This window comes from Medicago sativa, chromosome 8 (genome assembly GCF_051527215.1).
Source record: "Medicago sativa cultivar Bolivia chromosome 8, Bolivia_mono, whole genome shotgun sequence".
Lineage (NCBI taxonomy): Eukaryota > Viridiplantae > Streptophyta > Magnoliopsida > Fabales > Fabaceae > Medicago > Medicago sativa.
The window spans coordinates 8,349,385-8,366,754 of record NC_140756.1 but is presented as its reverse complement, the minus strand read 5'-3'; the positions used below and the strand labels follow the sequence as shown (position 1 = coordinate 8,366,754).

The 17,370-nt window shown below is 32.7% G+C and overlaps 1 protein-coding gene across 1 annotated transcript; it reads right to left on the bottom strand.

The window, feature by feature from the left end:
* On the bottom strand, positions 1–6,636 carry CSLC6 (Cellulose-synthase-like C6). Its single transcript, XM_085737398.1, has 5 exons — positions 5,534–6,636; positions 3,785–4,093; positions 2,755–3,045; positions 2,564–2,677; positions 1–1,183 (listed from the first exon to the last, which is right to left on the bottom strand). Exons 1-5 carry the CDS (start codon positions 6,278–6,280, stop codon positions 548–550), a joined length of 2,097 nt encoding a protein of 698 aa, XP_085593524.1. The 5' UTR covers positions 6,281–6,636; the 3' UTR covers positions 1–547.
* Positions 6,637–17,370: the final 10,734 nt, after the last annotated feature.

Here is a 17,370-nt window from a genome sequence, read left to right as displayed (position 1 = left end):
TTTGATGAAAATAACCACAAAAATGGATGAATAACAATGAAAACATGCTAACAATCTTGGTTTGTACCAGAAATCTGAGTGTCTCAATAACAAATACAATTTAAGCAACAACACAATGAAACTATGAAATTGTACAGCTTATCAAAAAGTATTGAAAAAGAATAACAAATGTTGTAATCTAACAATCTCCACCTTTTCAGTTCAGGCAGGCAAAGAACTGTATATTGCTTTATAGGCCAGAAACCCTTCTTCAAGTGTCAACACATTTTGCCATTCAGAACTGAAACAACTTTTATGTAACTTATAAAGCATATGACTTGGCAACAACAACGAGGCAGTAGTCTTTACAACAAAAAGCAAACAGTACTGCAAATTCGGTGCCAAGCAGCAACTGATTTGCTGTAAATTGGTAGCCAAAACCACTGAGAACATCTTAGGCTCAAAATAAGTATGTTCCAAGATAGGTTTAAGGTTTGGCCATTGTGACCGTTTATCATGAATCAATGAGGATCTGAAAGGAGGTTTTGCATCCACTAAAAGTTGGAGCTCAACTAACCTGCTCTCCAATCAAATCAAGACCAACAACAAGAAAACTTACCCCTTGAAATAATAGGAAGTAGAAGTGAATTCCTTGAGCAGAAAGTAAGCTTCTAACCGAGGCAGTTAACAAAATAAATGCAAGAGCAAGTTCTTTCCTGTAGAGACGATTTTTCTTGGTCTTTGGAGCTATCTTTGACAATTCTAGTTTGCTTAGCTCTTCAATACCTGAATCTGAGGAAGATCTATGAAGACTATTAGATCGCATTAGAGGTTCGGATTCCTTTTCATAGGCAACCAAATCTGTCTCTGATGACCTTCCTAGTTTTTTTGTAACCACCCATTCGTAAGAACTTCCAAAGCGAAATAATCCGGATATCATTGCATTAAACTTAGTTACTGACATAGTGTTCTCAAATAGAAGATAAGGCACTATAAATGGGAATGACCGTGGGGCTGGAAGAACACTTAGGATAGACATGACTCCAGGAATGTAACAAACAACCCAGGCTGGGAGCTCAGCTTCCGGAAGGAACATGGTCAATGGAAGAATAATGCAGAAGAGCGTGAACGAATAAAATGGCAGAATAAGCTTCCTCAGAAGGAAGAAAAGAAAGATCAAGTTGAACTTTTTTGCCCAACTAACCTGTACAAATAGAATTCAATCATCAATGCGTAATAGTATACCTTTCTAGAAGTCAAATTATTTCAATACAAGTGAAGACAAACCAAGCATTGCATACAATGAATGAAGTATGTGGACAAATACCATGTAAGCATATACACGGCATATGAGCATTTCGATGGCCAAAAGTTTCATACAAATATAAGCAGCGTTTTTTAATGTATATACACTATCAGAGATTTTAACTATGACGATATTGTCGTTGATTACTTCATGAGGAGGCTCAGATGCTTTCCCTTTTCTTTTATTTTTTGTAAAATTTGTTAGTCCTTATTCTAGAGAACATTGTGAAGAAGATAACATCTGAATCTAACAATTAGGTCATTCAGCATAACCTTCAGCCAATGATGGCACAAGGTGGCTTTGTTTGAAAATAAAGATAAGAAAAATAAAGGTCACTAAATCTAAACTCCACTATTCAACAGTTTAGACAGCATCTTGTCTGCCTTTAGGCCAGAGTCCAGAGAGAGCTCCTAATTGCTCCGTTAATGTAATTTGAGACGTATTAAGTTCCTCCGGCCCCCTTCCATGCGTTTTCATTAATGCAGGGTCACCATGAACACTACTCAGACCAAAAATTGCACAGTTCACAAAACAAAAATTTCATAGTTGTTGGATTTTAACTTTTAACCTCCATTTTTTTCCGGGAAATTGAAAACATACTACCTATAATATTGTCTTGCCTGACATATAACTAAATTTATTATATGTAAACTTATTAGAGACGTGATAAACAAACTAAATTTGAATGCAAAGTTTGATAACAAATTGAACAGCAGGCTAAAATGTATAGTATTAAGTTAATCTCTATGCAATTGAAGCATCAATGCATTTAAAAAAAAAAATCATGTATCTAATTTGTGACAGCAAAAAACAACATTAAGTTATTAACCCTTCATCAGGTCACTAATAAGTTTACAATCATATTATCAGTTTGTCACTGAAGAAAGAACCAAGAAAATATGCATGTAACTTAATAGCATGAATATGATATTTGATACCATTGAATCAACGCCTTCTTATACAAATCTGAATGTCATTGTCTATGCACAATGTCTTAAACTATGCTAATAATAATCACAACAGGCAACTTCATGCCTGTGTATTTTAGTAAGTGACTTTATGCATTAGTTATTCAAATCTTGCCACCAAAAATTGGTGTTGAAAGACACATCAAAAATCAAGTTCTGACTTTAAAATACTTACAGGGATTATAATTAAGCACACCATTCTTAAAATAAAAATAATAGCAAAAATAACAGAATAAGGATTTCATATTAGTCTCCTAGATTCAAAAGAATTCAACTTCTCTAAAAAGAAAACAAAGAAAGAATTCAATACCTTTGAACGAAGTACATCAACAAAACACATACGAAACAATTGCATTGGACCAGAATGCCAGCGGTGCTGTTGTTTTTTATACGCCTCGTAAGTCTCTGGAAGCTCACAGAGGCACTGCAAGAAGCATAATGAACATATATAAGACTCTCAATCATTTCAAATTAAGCCTCAAGATTTGAAATATAGCACACCTTAACATCATTGAGAAAAATAAACTTCCATCCGCAGAGATGAGCACGAACAGCAATGTCCATGTCCTCAACAGTTGTTCGTTCTAACCAGCCGCCACTCTCCTCTAGGGCCTTTATTCTCCAGACACCAGCAGTTCCATTGAAACCAAAGAAGTCAATAAAGATACCATTCACCTGCTGTTCAACCTCAAAGTGGAACGATAAATTGATATTCTGTAATCTTGTAAGCAAGTTCTCATCCTTGTTTACAAATGCCCACCTTGCCTGGACTAATGCCAAATCATCCCTTCCCTTCAATTAGAGTAAAACAAGAAAATTTGGTTAGACAGAGACTAGAGATTAAAGTCACAAGATATACGTTGCAGTTTATAATCCTTGGGTGAATTACACTATCAACTAAGGTCCCAAAAATAGTGGAAAATTTCTTTCATTTTTCAAAGTGGTGAGTCACTTATGTAACTTGAGGACTAGTTTTGAAATTGATACTGATAAAAGACAACCAATGTTACAAACTTTGTTTTGAATGGGAGAATAGTAGATGACAGGACATAGGACAGCTTATCACACATTCCTCTGAATGATTGTGTAATTAAAAATCAGAAATTCAAAGAACACTGAATTGGATACTTGAGATTCAAATGTGCATAAGTCTCAAGTTTGGAGGGTTATAATATTTTGAAAGTAAAACTATAGCCAAAGTATGTGAAGATTCTGCAATATAGAAAATAACTTAAACAATATGTTCAATCTAAAACATAACAAAATCATTATAAGCATACTATTCTAGTATAAAAAACAAACGACACAGATGGTTGTGATTTGGATTCAAGTCCGAAATTCTGCAATTGGTAGGTTATAAGTAAGTTCTATAAATCCTCAATTGAGGGTGTGCCTTCCCTAATCTCAACTTTAATTTATAAGGAAAAAATAACAAAAATATCTATAAATGTTCTGTCACTCAAATAATATCTGTCGATATATTATCTAGAAATCAACAGTACTTTCAACTTTGAATTTATGGACTTGTTACCTTAAAATAAGGTATCGTCTTCTTTAAGAAATCTGGTGTTGGCTGGAAATCAGCATCAAATATTGCCACAAAGTCATAATCCTTAACATAATCACAACTCATTGCGGATTTAAGATTTCCTGCCTTGTATCCTGTGCGTATAAGCCTATGTCTATATATGATCCGAACACCCCTTTGTTGCCATTTATGCACTTCTGCCTTGATAAGGTTTTGGATATCTACTTCATCCGAATCATCAAGAACTTGTACAAGCATTCTCTCCTTTGGCCAATCCAGGATACTAACTGCTGCAATGGATTGATGGTAAACCTATTGTACATCAACGAAAAAATGTAAGTAATGATAACAAAAAGTAGAAGTAATAAAGAATGTCTTCGCTGAAGTGATGTTCTATAGTGAGGTTGGAGAAACAGATAGAAACATCTCGTGAGCAGTGACAATAGTGATAAGAAGGGATGCACTCCTCCTTTCAATCACAATAATAATTTTTGTTAAAATCAATGTTCTCAATCACGGAAAATAGTGGTTTGTTCGAATCCCGCCACACGTCTAGACTATAGCACTATAGCCGCAATTTGGCAACACTTTATCTTAAATCACGTGTCACATAACAATAGCGGTTCGTTCAAAATCCACTACCGACAACACTAATATTGAAAAGAGACAAGAATAGAGGAGGAAAATTATAGAGTTGGCATGAAACAAAGGGGACAGGGTGCGTGGAGATTGCATTCAAAGAAACTACTGATTGAAACATGATTTTCTAGGATGCAAACTTCAAAAAGACATATCTATTAGTTATCACTGTCTGTAGACACACTTTCTATAGTCTCTATCTAAGCATAAGTTGAGCATTTCTCATCAAGTATTCTGATGAAGGCACACGTGCCTACTGCCTACCTACTCTCTAAGACAACCACAAAAACACAAGTGACACATCAATGTTCTCTCATTTTCTGTCTTTACAACGGACCAACAAAACATAACAAACCCAGTCTATTGCACTCACGATCTAACAGAAAACACTCATTCTATCAAAGCTCGAAGCTCCAAGACACAAACCCTTTCATTTTCCCTTCTGCAAGTTACAAAGCTCTAACTTCAATCAACAAAAGACACCCCTACTACACCTACTACACTGACTCACAGCACCACAACACATTCAAACCACAAAAACACTTGAGCACACACTCAACTCATTAAGGTCCATTTTCCCCATGAAATACTACTTACCACCAACATCTAAATTACATGAATCAATGTTGTCAAATAGCGGCTACAGTGGCATTATAGCACTATAGTACAACGGAATTTGAACAAATCCCTATTGTTCCGCAATACACTACTTCGTACACAGGGTTGTCAAATAGCAGCTACATTGCTGCTATAGCACTATAGCGTAGCAGAATTAAACAAATTGTTGTTCTCCACGATCGAAAACACTGACATGATTATGATATTACCCTTCTACTCTTGCACAAGATTCACAGAAAATCATCTATCCCCTATAAAATGTTAAGAGCCTAAAGCATGAATCACAAAAACAAATAAATAACAAAAATCAGCAGCGCCAACAACAATAGCCAAGTTTTATCCCACTAACTGGGGTCAGCTAAATGAATCAAATTACATCATAATATTCTATCATAAACCAAATGTCGTTCCAACTCGTTAATCACTAAATCAGCGGTACCAAAAATTAAACAAAAAATGAGTCTAAAAGGGACTAAGGAACCTACATGTTCTTACCTCCCTTTCATTACACATAGGAATCTGAACCAAAACCATAGGATAATCCATCACACTCTCAACACTCCCATCATCATAATCCACACTAGCAACAGGCCTAATCCTCCTAAACTTGATCCAAAAACACCCCAAAATCAAAACAATCCTATCCACAGACTGCACAATGAAAAGCACAATACACATATTCGTCAAACTCTGCAAAGGCGGCGCCAAATAATTCGCCCGAATATCAATCCACCTCGCGTAAAACACCGCAACCAATCCCAACACATCAGCAGAACCAACCGAAGGTGGCCTAAAATGCCAGCCTTTAAAATATGCAACCAACTCAAACCCTAACAAACCAACCACCACAATTAAAAACACCCTAATCACCCTATAAAGCCGCGAAGACGATGAATCAGCTCGCGAATCACGCGATAAAACTCGTCTATTCGCTGTCCTTACAAGATAAAGTAATCCATTTGATATAAATCCAACAGTTGCAGCGATTTGTTGAAATTTTAACAAACAAACCCATGATAACTGTCTTGCACTTCGTGTTCGTTCTTTTTTCACAGATCCATCTGAACGGTTGTTGTTGCTTCCTCCACCTCCTCCTCCACCTCCGGTAACATCAACGGATACAAATGGAGAAGAAGATTGACATTGATCTGATTTATTATTATCTTCGAATAAATCTAGATTTTCTTTTTCTCTTTGTTTGTTCCACCATTCTTGAAACTCGTAATTTGGTGCACGAGACATTAATGTTAACAACAACAACAAAATGAAACAAAGGTGTGAAGAAAGTGTAAGAAAAAAAACAAAGAGAAAAAGAAAGAGATCTTTGTTTTTTTTTTTTGGTTTTTTTTTCGTGTGTTTTTTTTTGTGTGATCCAAAGGGAAAGGAGAGAATGCTATAATTGGAAAGTAGGAACCAAGTTTTTAGGTTGTTTTGTTTCTTCTTTGGTGTGTCTGTTTTTTTACAAGGGAGGATGTGAGATACACGCGCTGCTTTGGTGAGTAAAAGAGTAGGGTGGCGCGTGGAGAGATTTGAGGGGTTAAGGAAAGACAGTGGTAGATGGGAGATTGGGTGAATGAGTGAGGAGATTCATGTGATTTGATGACTTCACTTCAATCAAGGTTATCTACTACTCACTCACTCACTACTCTACTGGTTTTAGTGTTAAGTTATTTAATGTTAGTTGGAGGGAGTTTGCAATGTTTGGTGATTTGATTTGATTTGCTTGATTATTCATATATTAACTTGACTAATTATGGATTTTTGAATGTCCAATAATCTTGTGTTTTAAAAAATTTGATTTATTGAATAAAAAGTATATTTTGTCTAAGAGCGTGTTATATGAACATCCAAATATCAATAACTATGGGGATAATTAGTAAAAAAATACGTCAATTATAACTATTGATGTGACTATAAGAAAGAGAAATAACTTATAACAAAAAAAACTAATTAAAAAATAATATAGTATACGTACAATATAGATATACGTTGTTGGACAACCAAAAGGTTGTCAACATAACATTTCTCTTCGTCTATATTATTGACTATACATCAATTATTCAATTAATTTAAAAATTTGTTTTTTTAATTATAAGAGTGATCGAAAGAAGTATTAATTATAATAAAAAAGTTAACAAAGTAAGGAATAAGGATGATGAATTTTTTTTGTCTTATTTGTTGTTTGTAATATCCTCTAAAAAATATACTTGCAGTGAGTACACTATTGATGGCTAGGGTTTAGTCCGTTAAGGTCATGCCTTGAGAATGATCTCAATGTGGGTATTTATAGTTCTCTTAGGCTTATGATTTTTCGACTTAGGCCCTAAGTGTAGTTAGAGTGGAAGGTGCGAGTTCTAGATCCTTCTAGATGCTTAGACTGAATCTTTAGCCCCAAGATACACTATAGGTGGTTTTGGGGGTAAGAGAATGGGGCGCGCCATTAAGGAGGGTCGGCAAATTCTTGTTAAGGGTTAGTGAACCCTTAATGGAATATTTGGCGATCCACAACCCTCTAAGTACGAGTCTTGATGCAAGACGAAGTAGTTATATATGAAGTTGGCGGTCCGCAAACTAAACATATACAAAGGGAATCACCGACCCTTTGTATATTTTTTTGTATCGAATGAAATTGTGATTACAAAATGAGGGAGAAGGTCCTTAAATAGACTAGCTATAGTTACAAGAGTAACTTCAACTAAGTAAGGTTAGTTGAGTCAACCAAGTAAATGAATATATTATCGTATTGCAAGACACCAACAATTGATCTATACACAATGGGGTCAGTGAGAGGTTCATAACCATCTTCGGAATGTTTGCTGCCAACAATCAAGGGAGATGGAATAGGTTTTGCTTCATGCATATTTGTTCATAAGTGGCCCATTTGGTTTAGCTTTAACTTCAATCCAAGAAAATAATCAAGAGCATCCAATACCTTAAAGAGAAAGGAGAGAATTCAGATTTGACACAATTTACTGAATAAGAGTAGGAGAGTTCTAAGTTATGATACCATCGTCAACTAAAAGAGCATGTAAATAAGAGGATTTCCTTTGGGATAAACAAAAAGTGAGGTGTCACATTTGCTTGTGGTGAAGTAATTAAGGTTTGAATACGTAAATGAATACCAAATTCTTGCAATTTACTAGACACCTAATATCCAGCTCTAAATGAAGTTGACTGAATTTTGCATTGGAGTGTTATCGAAAGTAGGCACGATTCTAGTCCCACAACATCCAAGAGCTTTTGCAACAATCAAACATGTGATCATGTCATGTGAAATTGTGGTATGTTACCACACAAGAAGGATTTGGTTTTGTTGCTCCTAAGTCCTAAGCCACATGCTCCGGAGTAACAAGATTCGCATTTTCATTTTCAATGGAGTTGAATTTCTTTGGAATTGAAGTATTAATGAGAAAATGTTTTGGTTTCACCAAAGAGGAGTTCAAATGTATGGTTTCTCTTTTAAAAAAAAGGGAAATCATTTTGAACTTGGGGATATGACTCACAAGTGAAATTTCTCATGGCCAAACAGTTGGTGTTTTCATGAACATAAAATTTGTTCCATTGTGACCTCTTGTATGTTCAGCCCCATCATATTCAAAATTTTGTGGTTGAACCTCATTGTCTTCAATAAAGAGAAAAGACCAATACCTCATAGTTGGAGTGAGAATTTTTTTTTCTCTTCACAAAACAACTAACTAAAAACAACAAATAAAACACAATATATACGGAACACAAAACAAAAAAGGAAAAAAATTTGACCAAAAAGGATCTTAACTAAAATAAACTAAGAAATATGAAAATAACTTATAATAAATCATTTAGTAAACCCCGGCAACGACACCAAAAACTTAATACTAGGAAAATGGCTACATATTCTCCAATGCATACAAGGTGCAAGTATACACTGTCGCAACAAGTAATATAGAGTAAGTAGAGTATTGATCCCACGAGAATTGTCGTGAGTAAGTTCTAAGTATTTCCAAATGGTAAGTTTAATTATTTAAGATCCAAAAAGACAAATAGCAAAGATACTTGCACATTATCATATGTAAATTAATGACTAATTTCCTTTTTGTTAAAGAATGAACATTACTTTTAGAAGTAATTAGAATGATTAAATCAACGTGTGAATGATTGATTGCAAGTTTTGGTGATTAAAAAACAATTATGCCAAGAATGTTTGTTTTGCCTCGTGTTACCAGAGCGCAGCGGCGGTTAACTGTCGTTGGCAACCAACGACGAGTTAATCGCCGTTGTTCCAACAACAATTAGCCGTCGTCGGAGGTATTTTTGTATTTTTGGGGTTTAAAGAGCAATTCTTGAAGTGAGATGAGCAAAATTCAAAGAGATGTTCACTAATAAAAAAAAAGCAGAAGGTTCACCAAAAAAGTGAAAAGACTTGACAATAAAGAAAAGAAACTTACTTTTCGCACCCTATGAATTTCTCACGCACTCTTTGTTTGGATTTTAAAATTTGAAATGTTTAACGTATTTTGCAGGGTTTCATGGGGTTTTTTGCCGTTCGGTTTCTATAATCCGAACTACATAGGACACACTAAAAATTAAATAGAGTGGAAAAAGAAGGCTTCTAAAGAAAAAGTAGCTCTTCCAAGAAAAATCTAGCAAACTGGAGAGAAAACAGAAGCATAGAGGAAATGTGGTAAGTACATAATAATACTAGTAAAAAGAAATAGCGGCAGCAAAGAGGAGGTGAAAAACTCAAAATTGCATGGAAAAGAAATGTAGAATAAAATGCAACGAAAAGGGAAAAAAATGTATGCATAGTAAGATGCGATAAGGGAGAAATAAAGAATGATTGGGAGGAGATGATCCAAATTGAGTTACGACTATTACTTTTGTGTGTTATTTGCGTCATTTTGCGTGTCAACAACCTCTAAGGGGAAGACATTGTTGTTTGAGACAAACACCACATATCGAAATTAGAGTTTTAATAAAATCAATCTAAACCAATGACTTAGCACTTTACTACTAGTTTTTTTGTCAAACACATTAATCAAAATGTATAAAGAATGATTGGGAGGAGATGATCCAAATTGAGTTACGACTATTACTTTTGTGTGTTATTTGCGTCATTTTGCGTGTCAACAACCTCTACGGGGAAGACATTGTTGTTTGAGACAAACACCACATATCGAAATTAGAGTTTTAATAAAATCAATCTAAACCAATGACTTAGCACTTTACTACTAGTTTTTTTGTCAAACACATTAATCAAAATGTGTTCAATACAATTTATCATCTTAATCAAAATCTAAAAACTAACTAACAATACGACCGCCTTTGCTACTAGTTCTTAACCACTTTAAATATACTAGTGCGTATTCAATATTAATTACAAGAAAAACAACTAATTTCGCACTTTAAAACAATAAAAATAAATTTAGTCTATTAATTTATTGATATCATAAAAAAAACGTATTTCAAAAAGTACTATTTAATTTATAGAAACTTGTTCTATGTAAATAAATAAAGAATTAGAGAATTAAACATTAATTGAGGTAAATATTAAAATGATATTACAAAATAGAGTAAAAATAGTAAATTTGCTTGCATTTAAGACCTTAAAATATCCACATTTTTTTGTTACACTCGTTGAAAAGAGTACAATCTATCTATGTCGCTACTTGATAAAAACTAGTATTAGATTAGTTTATGTATGATCAATTTACATCATGCTCCGTTTAATCTATTTAAGTCATGGATACTACGAGACGACGAACACTCAAACTCTACAAGATGAGGGACGACACACACGACACAAAGTGAACACATCGTCACTTACCAATTTATCGCCGAAATCGACTAACATTTTTCAATAAAGTTTCAGAAAATAAAAAGTGTGCAACTGTGAATTGAGACCGTATCAGTGATTCACGGCAAATTAACATAAATTATCACTGAATGAAGAACCAAGATAAAGTCTTGGTCAGGTTTCTATATAAAGTAAATTACGTATCGTTGTATAAAAATCACACAACACCGACTTGCCTATCTATCTAGTAATATTCATATCCATAGTACCAATAGTGGAATTGCTGGATAACACGTTTAACTAGCACACACGTATGTTGGATTGGTCAAATTCTTAAAACTTGTGTCATTTTTCAAAGTCTTGCCAATGGTGAGGAAACAAGCTGGTGTCCATTTAACATGTGTAATTCTCCTTCCAATTCATGATCACCGTTAACATTATTTCATCCGTCTCATATTATATGATGCGGTTGACTCGTCACATATAACAATGTAAATTTTGATCTTATATTAGAAAAAATTACGAAAGTTTGATATTTTAAAAATATTTGTCGAGACAAATCCAATAACATACTATATGTTATACTTTGTTTTTTATATGAGTAGAAAAATATGGTTAAAGTATGTTACGTGAATAGTGCAAATTTTTAAAGTAGGTCATTTAAAATGGGTAGGAAGAAATATTAATTTTTTAAAATTTCATATTGTAATATTTTTTGGTCTATGTAAAATGATCAAATTTTGGTTTTAGCCATTGGAAAATATTTTGATAATTTTTCATCTCTCCAAATACTTGGAAGTATTATTAATTTTGGTCAATCTATCATGCGATATTCATTTCCAAGTTCCAACATATTTGTCTGTTGAAAGATCACATAAACTATTTTATGTGACACATAATAATGCGTGTGTGTGGATGTCATGGTATCACACACACAAGTTGTAATTTAATTATATCAACACGGATTTGATCAAGTTGTAATTTGTATTGAATGCTGAATGATCGAATATTAATAAGTATTCTTGTGTATATCTTGGATATGAATATGCTAGAGGCCAGACCAGACCAAGAGTGTGTACCACCTGATTTCAGCTAATAAATAATTAAATACAGAACAAGTAGAAACCAACTAAACTAAAGTAGGTGCTCTTGGCAAGCAAATCAGTTGGTGGCTTGGTAATTGATAAAATCATGGATGCATTGCACATTCATGATAATTGTAGCAAAAGAGAATTGTCAAATCTGGTTAAATCTCGTTAACTGTAGAAGATAAATCTCTATGTGAGCTTGCATTGAAGAAATTTGAAAAGTATTTTCCAAAAGTCAATGTGTTTGTCTAAAAGGGTATGCTTCACCGTGGTAGAAAATGTCATCTAAAAGCTTTTATAGATATATTACACATTTGGTAGGAAGGGACCGCAGCAACTCATGTGATTTCATTGGAATCGGCTTCTCTAAACTGAATACTCCCTTCAATCTTATTTACAAGAGAAACTTTGGTCAACAAAACTTTGGCCAATCCAAATACATTAATTTTTGTTGACTTAACTTTCTCTTATAAATATTACCAGGATGGAGTATTTATAAGATTAAAGTGATAAAATTAAAGGTTGATATTTTATTCACCCGTGAATCCGTGATATATTATGTATGTTCATGTGATTTCAACAAGCGGCAGAGTTAGGAAAAAAAGTTCTATGGGCACCAAAATAAACAATAAAATATATACAAAAAATTTATGTTTTATAAACATCAAGTACAAAGTTGATCATAAAAAATTAAATTATATAACTTAAAAATTCAAAATAATCATCTACGTATTTCAAATGACTTAATAATATGTGAGATGAAGAAGAGGGTGAACCAAAATTTAATTTATTTAAATGTTAATGACTAACAATCATACTATAAAAAAATTAAGTTTTTTTTGGTGAGGTGGGCACCCACCTAAACCCTAATATGACTCGTACACTTGTCAACCATTAATTTACCTGTCAACGGTTGATATTATTTATTTTAATGTAAATTTCACTTTAGGGAGCCTTTCCCAATTTCACCTCACAAAATAAGTTTGTCCCTATGGGCTATGGTTATTAATTATGTCATAGTCACTTAATTACTTAAAAAGTACCTAGCATAGATTAGAATCAAATTCACACAAGTGAGCTATGAATATGGGTTTGACATCGAAACAAGTTTTAAACAATTTTGTTTAGGGGAACAAAAAATTGGCCATTGATAGTGAGAGCCTTTAAAATGCAGAAAACATGACATTTAAAATTATAAATCTTAGTTGTTTAGCACAAAATATGGATGATAACAAATTAAAGGTTTTATAAGGTCTTATAGGTTCGTTCGATCTGCTAAAAAGTAAGTGTTGAACAAAATAACATAAGAGAGAACAATACATTATAAGGCAGGACATCACATGATAAACTTTTATGGTATTAAACAATTTTTAGTCTTAAACAAGTATTTCGTGGATGAAAGACTATTGGCCCACTTGAGTTGTCCTTGTGGTATTGGGTTGGGACATATGAGAGTGTGCTCCTCCTCGAGGTCTCATGTTCGAATCTATCCAATGTCAAATTAAGTGGGCTAATTTAGCTTTTTTTTAAAAAAATATATATGTTAGACACTTGTACTTTGGACAAAAAGTTGTCTTGTAGTTTACTAAACGACAAAAAATTAAATTTTTATCACATCCCTTACCCTAATTTGTATAATCCATAAACAATTTTAGAATCATTTATTTTTTTAATTGATCAAACGTACCTTATAATTCTTTCTCACCCCAGCAAAAACAAAGTTGTTAAAAGACCAAAAAAGAAAGAAGGTGAATCCCTATGTTTCAAGGTAAAAGAGATCCATTGACCCAAAAAAGGTAGAAGAGGGTGGAGGTCCGTAAATGATAGTGGAAAGTGGGTGATATATCACCGTGAAAGCTTTGCTTAGTAGGGCACCTACCCTAATGATCATTATAGTGCCTTCTAAAACTCTCAAGACATTCTCATTTGGTAGGGCCTCATTGATTTTCTTGTCATTTTAGTGGGAAGAATTTAACGATCTCACACGGAGAGAACATTTTTTTCTTTAAATTTTTGGTTTAAAAACTATATGTATTATATCATTATATTCTTGGCTTAAATATGGAAATAGTCCCCGCAAATATATGGCGTTTTGGTTTTAGTCCCTATAAAAATATTTTTTTGGTTTTAGTCCGCAAATATAAAATATTTGGTTTTGGTCCTTGGTATTTTGTTTTAATCCTTGTAAAATCATTTCATATTGAAATTGGTCCTCGTAATATTCATTTTAGTCCTCATTTTGAGGGACTAAAATCTAATATTCTACATATTACAAGGACCAAATCCATTATGAATCAATTTTACAAGGACTAAAACAAAATACGAAGGACCAAAACCAAATTTTTTATATTTGAAGGGACTAAAACAAAAAAAATATTTTTACAGGGACTAAAACCAAAATGTCGTATATTTACAGGACTATTTTCATATTTAAGCCTATATTCTTTTAATAACTATACAAATATTTATATGATGAGATGCAACTGAATGTTTGTGTAAAAGGATTATTAAAGCATGACAATTGAGTTCTTCTTTTTCTCCCTTCCCATCTACTAGGGATATATACTTCATTATATATGATTATGACCATTGAACTGCACAAATTTCCATATATAATTAGGTAAATTGAAGACCCACTTTGGTTAAGGACATAATTTCATTTGTTGCAGTTGGTACCTAGCAGAGGTGATAACATTTATAGAACAAAACACAGAAAAAAGAAAACGAACAAAATGGTATTATTAAAAAGAGAAGTGAATAGACTACTTAGTGAATTTTTTTTCTGCTGCCCTCCTTTTGAAAATAATTGTCCAGTCTGCCCTACATTCAAAATTATTATCCAATCTACCCTACTTTCAATTTTCCCCTTACATGGCTCCATCCGAGATGGCACCATCATCCTTCGGGATGGCTCCATCTCGCTTGGAGCATCCTACTAGCTTTTTCCTTTTGTTTTTTCGATTTTCATTTATTTTTTGACTTAATAATTTATACTTCCTTCATCATGGCTCCATCTCGGTTGGCACCATCTTACTAGGTTTTTTTTAATTATTTTTTGTTTAATTTTTTGGCATAAAATTTATTATATGTATAATTAATAGAAAAATATAAAATAACATAATAATATAGATTGATAAATATTACAAAATATATATATATATACAACGAAAGTACTACTTGCGTGCAAGATTAAGAGTAGGCAATTTTTGCGATAATGACTCTTGCCTCGACACACTCCACATTTTCTTGGAACCTTTTCAACTCCATCCATTTCGGTCCTAATGCGAGTGGTGGATGGACGACCCTTTTTCGGTCTTCGTGTAGAAAAATTCGGACAAAGCTCAAATCCTACATACGGGGGCCAATAACTGTGGTGGGGGACTAGGTTGAAAAAATACTAAAAGAGAAGTGGCCTCAAGCGTATGATGAAGGTCGAAGATGGGGCCACATGACATCAAACTTTGTTGAGTCAATGAACAATATATAATGGTATTCTCAACTTGCTAGTTTCAGCTATGGTTAAAGCAACCTACTATAAGACAACGACGTTATTTGCATTAAGAGGACATGAGGCGGGGGCAACCATAGGTTCAGTGCGCAATTTGCGTAAAAGTGCATGGATATGATTAAGGAAGATGTGATTAAGCCAACCACTCGCATTAGGAGTAAAATGAATGAAGTTGAAAAGATTCCAAGAAAATGTGGAGTGTGTCGAAGCGAGAGTCGTTATCTCAAAAATTGCCCTACTCTTAATCTTGCACGCCATTAGTACTTTCGTTGTATTTTTTAAAATATTTATCAATCTATATTATTATGTTATTTTATATTTTTTCTATTAATTATATATATATATATATAATAAATTTTAAGCCAAAAAAATAAACAAAAAAATAAATAAAAAAATCTAGTAAGATGGTGCCAACCGAGATGGAGCCATGACGAAGGAAGTATAAATTATTAAGCCAAAAAATAAATGAAAATCGAAAAAACAAAAGGAAAAAGCTAGTAGGATGGCTCCAACTGAGATGGAGCCATCCCGAAGGATGATGGTGCCATCTCGTATGAAGCCATGTAAGGGAAAAATTGAAAGTAGGGTAGATTGGATAATAATTTTGAATGTAGGGCAGACTGGACAATTATTTTCAAAAGGAGGGCAGCAGAAAAAAAAATTCCTACTTAGTCATGGATTTGGAACCATCGTTCAATTTATTCTTTGATTTATTTTAACTATAATTGTTAAAATATGATGTATATTTCTAGATATTTTTAGGATACATTAGTAAATTATAGAATAACATTATATGCCCATCTCTAAAATTTTCTACAATATTTTAGTAGTACATATAATAAAACCAACACTACATTTGTATTAGATAATGTCATGAAAATTTTGAAATATCTATTATCTAAAATATACCACCCACACTTATAAATAAACAAGCTTGTTTACAATTGTATTAAGGGTTAAATATGTTTTTAGTCATTATAAATATACCAACTTTTCGTTTTAGTATCTATAATTTTTTTATTCAACTTTTAGTCCATATAAAATTTTCAATCACTACTTTTGGTCCCTACTTTTAAGTTGATTTTTGTATTTTTTTAATGAAATTGTGCAGAATATTGTAAAAAAAATTCCAAAAAAAAAATAAATTTTTTAAACAAAACATAAATTAAAGGCTTAAATATGGAAATGGTCCCTGCAAATATATGGCGTTTTGGTTTTAGTCTCTATAAAAATATTTTTGGTTTTAGTCCCTACAAATATAAAATATTTGGTTTTGGTCATTGGTATTTTGTTTTAATCCTTGTAAAATCATTTCATATTGAAATTGGTCCATGTAATATTCATTTTAGTCCTCATTTTGAGGGACTAAAATCAAATATTCTACATATTACAAGGACCAAATCCATTATGAATCAATTTTACAAGGACTAAAACAAAATACGAAGGACCAAAACCAAATTTTTTATATTTGCAGGGACTAAAAGAAAAAAATATTTTTACGGGGACGAAAACCAAAATGTCGTATATTTGCGGGGACTATTTTCATATTTAAGCCTAAATTAAATATGAATTTTTAACCATAAAAAATATAAAAATTCATATTAAATTCATGTTTTGTTAAAAAAATCTAATTTTTTTTAGAGACTCTTAATAATATTATGAATTTTTCTGCAAAATTATATTCAAAAACATGAATTCTACATATGGGCTTACTTTAAAGGAGGGACCAAAAGTGAAAATGGAAAAAAATTAGGGATCAAAAGTTGAAGAAATTTTTAGAGAGACTAAAATAAAAAATTGACATATTTATAAGGATCAAAAACATATTTAACCCTTGCATTAAAGTCTTTGAGATGTAATGCTAATAATATTGAAGCCTTCATCACACTATATCTCTCACTAATTAATCTCTCCCTAATTAATTGCCAGTGTGTTGCCTTTCATCCCATTCTCCTTAACATTC